The following is a 13635-nucleotide window of genomic DNA, read 5'->3' on the forward strand; positions in this document are numbered from 1 at the left end:
GGAGGATGTCCTCCAGAAGGAATAGGAAAGATCTCAGACTAACTAACGGATCACAACACAGCTATACGACCCATCAGACGTGAGGGAGAAGAGCTGACCGGCTAGCTCCGTTTAAAGCGCGAACCTTTCCAGTTTCTGCTATGGCTTCCTGTGTGCTTTCGGTATGCGAAGTTTACTGCGCACATTAAAAGGTGAACTATTTCATCGATCGTTTGGAAAATTTTACATGTTTCATGCAACACACCCATCTCCGGGCAGGAATCCTGCGAGACGATTCATTTAATCGCATACCGCCTCAGATACAACACATCTGTCCTTGACATGTTTCTACGCATTGCGCAATTAAACCAGCTTTTCAAAAGAGCTTCGCTCGAAGGCGTGGTTAAGGCCTCAGGTGTAAAATAGGTAATCTATTTTCAACAACAATAACAACAAACAAAAATATTCCAGCTTCAATATCGAAATAGCGAAACTTCCGACAGGACGCAGCTCAACGCCAAACAGGATATTGCAGGCTCACAAGTGCGATTGGTTACACGATAACGACAACGATAGTGATCCTTGATCACATGTAATCACCTCCGGATACCTGTAACAAGTGTAGCAATGTCAAACAATCAGTGTAGATAACATCAATCACGGACCGTCCACAAAAAAGAAGGCGTAGCCCCCAACGCGATGTTATTTACAAGCAAGCCGGCTGCGGAGCATCCCGTAGCGTTCGCTAACGGTAACGCCAGACACGTAGTCCTTTCCGATAGCTAGCAAAGTGATGTGTCTACAATATTATGATATACACAACCCCTGAAAAGAACACACTATACATTACCTGCTGTTCCCCTTCGGTAACCATGGTTACCAAGTGATCGTGTCGTGGAAGCCGAAGATTACATTGCGGACATGGGAAATACTTTCGTTCACAACTCCGTTTGCGGCGGCTTTGAAATCCAATGTGAATGTATTTCACGCAGCAGCGTTATCTGAGTGCTATCCAGGCGAGGTTTGTAGCAGAATAGATGTCGTAGAAAAAGAAGAGCTTGGGCAGAAAATACACCCTGGGGAAGACGTGCGGACCGACCTCGCAGCGTCGCCTCAGACGCCAGTATTGATTGGAGCTTGCGCGCATGCGCTGATCAACGGTGCAGCCCGCGCGAGTGAGCGCAGCCAGCACAACTATGGCGGCGGCGGGCAAAACAGTACTGCTCTCTGCGCTCCTCTATTTGTCAAGAGAATTAACTTTCGGTGTATATGATCCGATAAATAAGAGCAAATTAGCCCTCGGGAGCCGCGCGCGTGCTCGCGATGCATGAAGTGGTTTCTGTATTCCTGAACAAAAAAATAAAATAAAATAAACAAGAAATACGAGCTCGATTGTTTGCAGCTATATAGCTCAGAAAATTGTTGATATATATATTTTTTTCCAAATCGCATGCCAACAAATGTTCTAACAAATCAGCAACAATCTAACCAATGCTAGATTGTTAGAATTGTTAAATTATAATAATTTTATTTGTGCCCAAGAACAGCCATACGGGCCTTACTGTTGGCGCACATCACGACATATTACTAAACACATCATAAACAAACATACATAAACATATCACGCACAGAGAAAATATAAAACATACATTAAAAGAAAACACACATTGAATAAAAAAACAACATTCAGAAATGAAGCGGCGTACGATGGTCATTATGAGTATCATTTATGCCAGAAGAGAAGCATTGTTAACGAATTCATGCAACTCAGAGGCGTTTGAGGCTTACGTGTTTTGTGTCGTCCCCTCGGCTATTTCTCGTAAATTATTGTTGTTCGCATGGCATGTCTGAACAAACATCTAGTCAGTTTGGGGAAATAAAGGTGATGTTTATCGGTCATCGCCACATACGAGAATATTACATTAAAAGAAACCCACCCAAGAAAATTAGCAGTGCGCATGCTTTTTTTTTTTTTTTTTTTGTCTTCAAGGAATCTTTTTGAAAAAGAAAACATAGTATTCCAGCTCTCGGAGGAAGAGGTGACGGGAGATGATAGTGGCGGAAGGGATGAAAAGTCGTGCGCTCTATTTTCAGCCGTCAATGGCCGTGTGCCAAACGACCTGCAGCAGACGACGCCAGGCGTTACGATGCAGACGACGTTCACGTACTTGAATATAGGGAAGTCGATGAAGCTGTCATGCACGAAACAAGGCTTATGGTAGGTGGTGATAAAAACAAAATACTCATCTGTCCCAACCCTTAGCGGCATCTCAATAAATTGACCTCCGCAGTTGACCCATATGACCATCGCGGATGGATTATGGCATGATCATCACTTTTCTGCTACGGAACACCCAGTTTTCCTGGATCGTGATCTGTGATTTCGGCGAAAGGACCGATGTAAGTATGTGTAGGGCGTTTCACGGAATCGGGGATTCTTATTTCAATAAACGTGCTAGTCAATCAAAAATTATCAAGCCATGTCGAATGTATGCCTTCATGCACCTGAATCCTGTATGCATCAACTCGGTTTCACTCTCTGAAACCATGTGTGCTGCCAAGAAAAAGGCCTTTTCTTGAACAAATGATTTGTCCAATGTGTATTTTTCGCTAGAGGGAGCACCACTTGGGCGGAAACTCGACTCATCGCAGAGAGGCATCCGAAACAAAAAAAAAAAAAAAGGAAGAAAGAAACACCCAGGCCGAAACGTCGTTCTGAGAGAAAGTACATCCCACAAAAGTAAAACGTAAGCAAAACAAACTGCAGCGGAAGCTGGCACTGTCACGTCTCGGCATAATTCAAGAAACCGTGTAATACAACGGCCCGTTAAATACAACGGCCCGTACAGAGAGAAAAAGAAAAAAAAAAGAACAACAAAGGAAAAGTGACTTCGTAAGTAAATGCGCTGAGATGGTTTACCGAAGTGACTGCCAATTCTGCTGATTAACCTCATTTAAACGTTAGTGTTCCGCATTTTCCAGACGTCAGTTAAAGATTAGTTTCGAGGTTTTGGCCAGTGCATAGGGGCACTATAAAAAAAAAAAATATTTGAAGCACACGGAACAAACTGAGCGATTCATGCGACAATCATCTACGCTCAAGACCGCGAACTAGAAGAATTAATCTTGATTTCTTCTTAACCAACCGATTTCACTCACCAACGAACTGGATGGCATCCGAATCATCTCTGCAATGTATCAATTCAGCAAGTAAACACCAAACGTTCCATAGCATTCACTGGCAGCACCCATCGCGCGTCATCTTCAGGACGATCGCGGAGTAGTCGCTTCACATAGCTATCCTATGCCGTAGGAGGGACACATCAAGTGGCAGTTTAACTATAACCAGGTTACGGATATTTTGCAACGAACTTTCGTGAATGCAGCACGATGTCCAGGGAGCAAGATGGTCTGCAGAGTGCCAGATATTCAAGCATTCGACGGCGGCGCGCTGTACTACACGAACTGTCTTCTGCTTCCGTTTCGGAGGGACATTTTTAGAAGCGGTCCTCGATATACGTGGCATTCTGCACAGAGAGCATGCAGGCAACACTGTCCTAATCGAGCGATCTGCTTCCCCCAAGGGGAAGAACGCACGGCGAAATGAATCGTGCACGCTGCGACGGCGAAACAAACAAGAAATAAATGTGCATGGCTTGCATTGAGAGTCCCTGGTCGTCTGCACCAAATGAGTCCAGTGTTGCGGCCATTTGGTTGAGTGTACTCTATAGTGCTATGTATATAGGGAATCGGGGATATGCTGTTGCACACTTCGCGTAGAGAGCAAGTTACAATTAATGAAATGTGCTCCCAATGACTTTTATTTTTAATTCCGGGTTAGCGCCGCGAAGCAACTGTGGCTACGAGCGGCGTACAGATGTGGACAGATGGAGAGAGGACAGCAGGAAGGAGTGGGCTACAGGGGGGGTTAGTGTGCGTCATGGGACGACTTCGGGGGGAACTGCGCCGACGTTCGTCTGGAAAGTCTTCGGAAAACCCAGGGAAAACCTCAGATAGCTCAGCCGGTGACAGGATTCGAACCCGTGTCACCTCTCAGTCTCGGCGTGGAAAGCGCTCATCCTAACCACTATGCCACGGGAGCTTGTCCAATGTCTTTAAAAAAATTGTGAGACAATAGGAAACCACTGAAACTTCCTATGCTCCAAACCTCTCATACCGTATTTTTCGGTGTATAACGCGCACCGCAATGTTGCAATGTTATACACGAGTGCGCGTTATGCACCGAAAAATACGGTACAAACCGATCGTAACTGTAGTGCTAAAAGACAGCCGACTCACCGTCAACTCTGCCTGGTACCTCATGATGAGCCACTAAAACCTAGGCTGATTGTTGTCTTGCGGGAGCGGAAACACGTGCAACAAGGTCATTGACGGTGCGGACAAATCTCTCACAGTGTGTATGGGGGGGGAGAGATCCCTTACACCTGGCCCTTTCTCTGCATGGTCGTGGCAAAGAAACATAGTGCGTCTGGTCGGTATAGTTGAGGGGAATTATCAGGAGGTTGGGAGCAGCTGGCCTCCAAGAGAGAAAAGGCAGCCGCCTAGCACGACTTTGACTTCTCGTGCTCTCACTTGAGGCGGCTTTAAGTAAGAGTATGCAGCAAAATGATTGCGCTGTTAGCCTTTGCCTATTAGGTATCAGCGGAATGATCGAGTTAGGCGTTCGCCTATTGAAGTCTGCGTTCTGAAAGGAGTTTTGGCTAAGCCATTTTGGCGGTCACACAAACGTTAAAACAATATAGTATACAATAAGAGGTGCACAATATTTAGATTAGGATTAGTTACAACAATGTCACGAGAAGTCCTGTTGAGTTGATTAACGGCTTACACTATGCCCATCTTATGCACAATCCCGCCATTTCAGAGTGTTCACTGGTGTCAGTAGCCAAATTGCGACTACAAAAGTAGCACATCACCATGTGCCCACCTAATGTCTTCACCTCGGAACTATGTATGTTTAGGTGGTGTTACAACATAGCTTACGCTGTAACACAATAAGCTGCATATGCTACTGATCCTTATTACACATAATTTACGTGTTCCATTTCATAGTCAAATACGCGTTTGATCATGAGACAACCATATTGATGACATCCGAAGAACGCATTTTCTGCACTGTAGGAGCGCTGTCCTGCTCAGAATCAATAGATGTGGTATGAGCACGTTATTTATGAATTACCATATTATTCAAGTCAGGATGGTAGCCAGAAAAATATTTCGGGGGAGGAGGGGTTCTATGGGGACTATGGGGGGGGGGGAGGATTTCCTCTCTCCCAAATGCACTACCAAAGGTACGATTTCGGGGGTTGAACCCCCTAACCCCCCTCCCCCCTTGGCGCCCCTGATTCAAGCTATCTGCTGACTGTAGGAACTACGTAAGGGTGGATACCTACTAGAAAGCTATTTTGGAATCTGTAAATAAACCATGTTTTTCATTCCCCGCATCACCATCAGCATGGGGTAGAGTATCGCCGCTGGCGATGAAACTCCCCACTCATCATCTTGTAATAAAGTTGTTGTTACGCCTTTCGAGATATTCAAATAAGCGTAGCTACAGGAGAGAGATGTCGGATTCGATTCCTATTCAATGCGACTTGAAATGTGATTGAAACGTTCACACTTACCGGACGGTTATTAGTGAGGTTTAGCGAATCGTTTTCACTCAAACAGTTCGCGAACGGTTCTGCCGCTGCCCAATCAGATGATTGCATTCTCAATCACTCTCCTTTCTCATTGGCCCTCCGCGAAACCGTTTGCGAACCGTATGAGTTAAAAACGATTCGCTAGAACTAGCTAATTAGTATTTGGTTTAACAGAAAATAGCATACGCACAAAAATAAGTGACGGTTATCTAAACGCTATTCCTCGCAAGTAACGTGTACAGTCCTGCTGCTCCCCCTTTCCCACAAAACAGAATGATGACGTGCACGCTCTATCCTTGAACTGCTCCGTACTGCATGGATTCACGTTTGCTACGGACGCGGCCTGATTATTGCCTATGATCAGACAATGGTGAGCGCAGTCACCAGCAAACTGGTTCAAGAACAATTGCGCATGTAAATGTGTCATGAAAGACAGCAGGTGCATGCTTGATCTCGTGGTACAAAAAACTGTCCTGTTCACACCCGAGGTACAATGCTGAATAACAGACATTAAAAACAATCTGAAAACGTATTGTGCGGAAATCTGTTTTGTTTGTGTGCTTTCAACAATATGCTATTGAGGAAATTGAAAACTGACAGCTAGGACTGCGTGCGCCGCCACAAAGATTAATATAGACCCATTTGAGTTTGTAAACAAGACGGGTGCACCTGCGCATGCGCATGTATAGCAGACGTCGCAGGTGGGCAAATGGGAGTAGGAAACCGCATGGTGTGTACGGCGTACTTGCCGGTTCTGTACCATGCAATTCTTACCATTCTGTACCATGCAACCATTCTGTAGCACATGCAATAGCTACACAACTCTGTGGCATGCCTTTAATAACGACCGAAAACACACTGACTCCATGATCGCGCAATTTTGCTCACCAAACAGGACAGCAGCATGACTAGTTTTGATGTTGGATTTGCGCTTCACCGTGAGTTACGTGTTGATAGACCCCATTGTGCCTTGGGGTAGTGGGCCGCACCTCAAGTGGCGAATTTCCCCATTCATTGTCATTAACTTATTTGTTGTTGTTGTTGTGTTGTGTTGATAGACAGCGTGCAAGATTTTATTCAACGTGGTTCTGGAGACAATCAACGAATGTTTACACCTGGTTTTGGTTTTAACAGTGACGTAAGCACGGGCTCTTGCTCCTCCGAGGACACCACGACTGCGATTGAGGACTGCGCGCATACTGTATTGGGAGGAAGAAGTAGTGGTGGCAACGACATCTTCATAATCATCGGAACTCCCGCTTCTGTTCGAACCAGTCGAAACATAGTAAATGTTTATTGAAAGAGTAAACAAAGTACAACATAGTAAAACATAGTAAAACCACGGCCACTTGCGCGCGCGAGAGGCCGTGGTAAATATCGCCGCTAATTTCTGGTCTCTGGTTTGCTTCACGCTGCTTTCCATTTGGTAGAGGTGAATAAGTAGTTGTAGTCACTACGTCTTCCTCACATCTGATGAAACGTTGCCAGCAAATGTTATCTCCATTCAATGGCTTCCATGCTAGACAGCACATAAAACGGAACCTCCTATCAGCGACGTCACAAGCGGTATCGTTGGCAAAAAATTTCAATGATAACTAATTCTACACGGTAACTTCAAGCACCGTAAGAAAGCATGTTGCTACGTTCTCTTAGCTTTGCGTTGACCACGCAGAGATTACTCAGACATGGTGTGACACGTGCAATTAACGTACATGTGAAAATTATCCAGCGAATGCTTACCAATGACCAAAATAACACATTATGTCGCTGTGAAAAGTTCGCCGGGGAAATTATCCATCGATCTCCAATACCCGCTGGCATGATTCATGCACTTTCACGCGTTAGGCCGCCACATCGACTGTACACGCTTTTTTTTTTTTTTTTTTGCGCCCACCGATCTATTTTGTCGGCGTCCGTCGTCCCTCTCATACATTGACGTGATTCTCGTCCGACAGTTGCGACAAGTCGACCCCGCCCTGGTCGGACGTTGCCAGGGAACATGTCCATTGGGGACCCATATCGAAGAAGGGGAAGCCTCTACACCTGCGTTGACGAAGCGACATTTGATTCGTGCCATTTGCTAGAACTTGCTGTTTGTGTGTATTTTAATCACCATGCTCTACAACTGGGAGTTCAAGATGGCCGTGTTGACGGGCTTGGAGGGAAAAAAAGGACAGATAAAGGAGGATAAGAGAAGAGACGGATGATGTAATTAACAGGCAAGAGCAACGTGACAAGCAGCCGGGAGCACAAAGCCGGTGCTGGTAAGAAGGCCTGGGTTGCTATGCTCGCTGAATGTCTAGGTAATAACTTGATGCGTCGAGAAAGCTAGCACAACGCTCTTATTGGACAGCGGGGATTCTGCTGTCCAATAAGAGCGTTGTGCTAGCTTTCTTGACGCATCAAGTTATCCCGACAGTAAAACCCCGACCCGACAGATGAAAAGTATCCCCGAGACAAAGGAAACACACAGACAACCGCTCCGAGATCGAACGGTGTCGGCGCGCTGCGGAGAAACGATGAAGTACCATAGTGTGGGTAGCTTCCTTGCGTCGTCTGCTTTTACACGTTTATTTTCCGCGTTCAGTGCAGGAGGTGGAGCATTGGGGAAGCGAACATTACCATACCATCGCGGCACAAGTGATCTTCCGGGAAATATACACAAGGATTACGGAAAAGAACTATCAGCTCCGAACATCGTCCGGCGTGTTATCCACACAGAAAGGTGACGGTGTCGCCCCCTATAGGTAGATCTCGCAGCGAAGCGTTGGGTGACGACTTGACGCCACCGAGTGGTGCAGCTGGACCGAAACCAGAACTCGCCTTATCTGGGTCGGAGAGCGGTCTATCAGATTAGGGCCTATAGTGCATCTTAAGGCGCAACACACACGGACAAGAGGGAGACACACACTCGCGCCTCTCGCAACTCAGTTTAATAGCAAAAGGCACAAAGACAGGAACAAAAAGAAAAAGAAGACCATCCAGAAAAACAACCTCCCGCCCTCTACCAGCAACATCGAACAAGTTCACACTACACAGCGATAAGCGGCTGCCACCCGCTATCATCGAGATACTTTATCTCCCGCACTGACAACGTCACGGAAGGCTGGCTCACACACCTTTCACCCGACTTACTTATCATGTATGCCTCAATAATCTCTCGCGTCAGCGCATTGCGCGACAGTGCCAAGATATCAGTCCTCCGAAAGTCCGGTGTACACACACATCTATTACAATGTACAGCGAGGTGTCCCCGCGGAGTGCCATTCAGTGATGCCGCGTGCTCCATCAGCCTAACATTGGCACACCTTCCAGATTGCCCTATATAAACTCTGTCACATGAGAGAAATATAGTGCATATAGTTCAGGTTTCGGCTCATTTGCATATAGCGAAATTTGGTGATCGATATCTCAAGGTACGTTCGCTTCTCAGAGAGTTTAATGGATTTGGATGATGATGGATTTGAATAATGACTGTTTCCAATTCTGCTATCCCGCATTTCCCAGATAACATCTAATTAAAAAGGTAATTAATGAATTTTAGTTAATTAGTCGTCCAGAAGTTGCACACACTGTCCTACAGGACATCCGTCTTGCCGTATAAGCGACCTGCAAAGATGACAGCGCGATAGCATCAGCGTTGCTCTCACGGATCACAGTATAGTTGGAATATATACAGGGTGTCTTTTTTTTTTAGGTTTAATTTAATGAAAAATCTATAAGAGCCCCAGATATGCCGCTTGGGCGTCTAACGTATCTGGCATGGCGGACATCTTTCCTGCGTTCCCAGTAGCCGCGGTTTCGGCTCATTTACATATAAAAATGCGGGGATGGATATTTTAACGGACGTGTTTTAACGGACGTGTTTTAACGGATATTTTAACGGTGTTTCAGGATTTGTTAGACATGGAATGGCTTTCAACGAGGACAATCTCTGATTCTGCTAACTCGCTTTTGCACTAATGAATTTTACGTAATTGGCCATGTTGTAGTTGCACACTTTCTTCGAGAGGGTGTTCGTCTGGAAGTAAACTCAAATGCAAAAACGACATCTGTCCTGGCTCTCATAGATTTTTAATAAAAAAAAATCTGCGGCACCTAAAAAAAAGACACCCTGTGTATTACTGGCTTCGCTATTTGGACGCCTATACTTATTCTACCGTTCTTCTCACTTTCTCTTTTTTACTTTTTTCTGTACAACTGCAGGGTGTGGTCCCTATAACTTCGATCAATCACGTTGAACACACACACACACACTATTACACATTTCGGAGTTAACTTGGGCGGTGGTCTTACAGGATGTCACATCAACGTAATGGTCTAGTTGCTAGACTCGTGGTCATAGGGGTTGAAAACCATTGCAATATCGACAATTATATTGAGGTACAGATGCAAAAACACGTCGGCTTTTCGGTAAGATATCCTCTTCAGTGAAACTTCCGCAGCTAATTGCCGACTGTATGCTTCTGTCAGTTTGGTTACGGTCAGTGATTCTAAACCTGCTTGCGCCCGTACTGCACTCTATGCGGCACTGCTTTGGGTGCAATTAAGTACTGGACGCAAACTGGTTTAGCGGTGCTTGCCTAATGTAATTTATGTACTTTGCGGTTAGCATAGAGCCCAAGTTATAAAATATTATAGAAGCGTAAAGGAACTTACGTGAAGGTTTGTAGGCATTGTGGATTTAGTGCCGCTGTATTCGTAAAGATCCACGAAGAAAAGCTCATCTATGCATTACTTTGGAGAATCCGTACGTAGGTGAACAGCAGAAGTTCCTTTGTGAGACGCACTTTTACGAACAAAATACCTTGTCTACTAAAAGACGTCAATAATGCCGCAGTCCCGTAAACCAATTTATATTACTTCACAGCAGATATTCTGTGTTCTACAAATCCTCCGAATGTCACAACTTTACAAGTCGTTCGCAAGGCTAAAGACGTGTACTTTTGGGGGGGTGCCACACTCCAGGGCGGACAACAATCTTGCCTGAATGACGTCAATTCCTTTTTCAAACTACTTGGCCTCCGAATGCTCGTGAAACGATTCCAAACGCACACTCAACACAACCATCACAACAGGGGGTTTCACAATGACATCACGACCGTGGTTGCTTCCCGCTCTGCAGATGCATGGCAAGGAAGCAAACGAACTCTTGGGAGACAGACGACAGCCAAAGCAGACGACAGTAGTTGAACACCTTGTCGTCTGCAACCAAATGACAGCACTTCTTGGACTTTCTGCGGCCGATTTTGGGGAACAATGAAGTCAGGCACACAGAAATTTTAAGACGTAAAGTGGAACGCTTCGGTTCACCCTCACCGGTGCAAGGTCCTGACCCGAGCTAACGATAGTAAGCCCCGCGACCCGTACACTGGACCGCGCCCGACCCACGTGTCCTACCAGAAGCATTACTCTCCCTCCTCCTCTCTTCCGTAGAGAAGTGACGGCACCAGCACCGATCGATGGCTAAGCTGGGAGCCGAAGGGACTAGCACGATTTGTGGCCCCACGCACAGCTATTGTGTGAAGTCGATGAGGCAAGCGGGATTGGATGTCCTGCCTTTCTCCCTCCTTCGTTATTGTTCGAGACAGTCACGATTCGATTGGATTGTCGGTCATAACTTGAGAGGCAGCGTAGAATCCCGTGCAAGTGCATCCTCACACAGCGAAATGAGAGTGGTTTATTGTTTCTTCCGAATTTCTTGATCGAGGTCGTGGAATGAGTCAGAGTGGGGGTATCTCATTAGTGAGGAAATCCCTTATACACTATAAAAAAATAAAGAAGAAGAAGAAACTAGGAAATGGTAGAGGAATTACAGCTTCTAGTGCCATAGATTGCAGTTACTCCCCATTTTAGTCCTTTGATAATGAAATTTCAGCACTACAAATAGGACTAATAGTTGCTGCAATGCAACTGCAATCCTGCAAGTAGATGTCCTCCAAGGACTAAAACTACTCCTTTTTTTTTTTAATACGACGGCGAGCAAATAGTCCTCACATGATTTCAGTGCTGATTTCAGTCACTGAACATCGACTTTACGCTCATTCCTCATTCATTGTCAGTTCCCCAGTGCAACGTTGAACGTCGGCGTCAAGCTCACCAAGGAGGGGTTTGCCCATCGAATCAGAAAACGTGCAACATAAAAATGAATTTCCGCGGAATATACCCTTGCTTGCAAAGCAGGCATAGCGTTCGTGGATCTGTGGTAAGTGCTGCGCGACTTCGAAACCAATGGACACCGGTACGGCGAACCTTTCCCGATATAGGAAAGGGAAAGGTACGTGTGTCAGGATGGGAGAACAGCTGTGATTGGACGAGGGTACGGTATGGTACACGCTCGGGAGCTGAAAAAACGCAAGCCAAAGAACGTATCCCTCATTAAAATAACAAATAAAGGACAAAGAATTTTTGACATCTAGGTTAAGGTGGGGCAAGATGAGACAGAAATTTGCAATCGAACGTGAAATTTTCATTTCTCATGTTTATGAAAAAAAAAAAAAAAAAACTAGCCATAGACGCATTCTCGGTGGTCTAGAGCTTCTGACATGCAAATGCAGAGCGGACGTCGCCGGTCTAAAATAAACACAGAACAAGAAATTCAAAAATGCAGATTGTCTCATCTTGCCCCAGTCGTCGGGGCAAGACTATAGACACCGCGTGGGGCAAGATGAGTCACGCCGTGGCAATGAACTATACAAATTAGTTTTTTCAACCCAAGCAGACAAAGTGAAGCACGTGAGCCCCTACACAACACCCCTGAGCCCACCGCTCACGTGATGTACAGTAAACCCAACCCACACAGAACCCGGTGCTATTTTGCTCCACCGTCCTTTGCAAACAAGACACCTCCAGTTTGATGTATCGCTGGTCGCTCGCTTTTGCGTGCACTTCTAGGCAAATCCTAGGCAATATGCAAAAAAGAAATCTCTGAGGAACAAGCATAAAGCCATCAATAGTTGACTTATCCGTTGCTAAGTTACATTAAATTTAAATTGCATTAAATTTATATTACATTAAATTTATATTACATTAAATTTATATTACATTAAATTTATATTACATTAAATTTATATTATATTAAATTTATATTATATTAAATTGTCGCGTCTTGCCCCGTGCATATCATCGGATGCATTATTTTTTCTGTTCAACACCGGATAACCACGAGTGCCCATATTTTGTATATATCTAGATGGATGAATAAAGAAATAGGATGTGAGCTTACATTGACAAAATAAACCAGCGAAACGCTACTGCACAGGTGACAAGAAAAAGAACTACCGAATATCGCGCCTTTTTGGCGGGTCTTTATATTCCAGGCAGAAGTAACCGATTTTTTTTCAACACATACCCCCAATCCGGACAATTCTCACGTGCAATAAAGCGAACATGTAGAGCCACTTATGAATAAAGTTTCAAGCGCATGGAGCAACGCGTCCCCGAGACAGGCGGCGTCGAGCAAGAAATGTCTCATCTTGTCCCACCTTGCCCTATACAGCAGCTGGCTGCTTGAGGACCGTCAGACCATCAGATTTAAGCGCCGTCATCACACACACACAGCCCATACACTACAAACAGAGCAATAACAAGAAACACCCCATAGGGCTAAGACTGTTAGCAAAGCGACCTAAACGATGTAACAACACGCGAACCGACGGGAAAGGATGACATTTCACAGGCGCCCTCGTACGTTTTGCCGTGACATGAAACGATATAGCCATCGAAAGGGCGCCGGCTTTGAGAAAGGATGACTAAGAAAAGGTCAGTGGATGGAAGACCGAAGAAGCCCTTTGGTGGTACTGTACTCCGTACAAGAATCGATTAAAACACAGAGACAAACAATGCACTGAAGAAGGAGGGCATGTTGCCGCCAGATTTTGTGTCCATATTCGAGTAGGGATGGAATGTTCGATTATGAACAGCTTATATACTTTCTCTATTCAGGTTTCGAAATTTCGCGGTTGTTACTGGTTACAAATTCATGCAGAACGAT

General features: G+C 45.2%; 1 protein-coding gene across 20 annotated transcripts in view; it reads right to left on the reverse strand.

Annotated features, from left to right (window-relative positions):
- Positions 1 to 13635, reverse strand: part of LOC135368469 (ankyrin-2-like) — a 158255-nt gene that overhangs the window by 89226 nt on the left and 55394 nt on the right. The window contains exon 1 of one of the 20 annotated variants that reach the window (XM_064601785.1): positions 10302 to 11101. The exons of 17 other annotated variants lie outside the window; for them this stretch is intronic. In XM_064601785.1, coding sequence (XP_064457855.1) covers positions 10302 to 10319 — 18 coding nt within the window. In that variant the 5' untranslated portion in view covers positions 10320 to 11101. Of the gene's footprint in view, positions 1 to 829; positions 1111 to 3138; positions 3401 to 10301; positions 11102 to 13635 lie in introns of those variants that run through there. 2 more of the 20 variants (XM_064601783.1, XM_064601784.1) reach the window with 2 other exon arrangements.

The sequence above is a fragment of the Ornithodoros turicata genome, chromosome 9, assembly GCF_037126465.1.
Source record: "Ornithodoros turicata isolate Travis chromosome 9, ASM3712646v1, whole genome shotgun sequence".
In the NCBI taxonomy this organism is placed as follows: Eukaryota; Metazoa; Arthropoda; class Arachnida; order Ixodida; family Argasidae; genus Ornithodoros; species Ornithodoros turicata.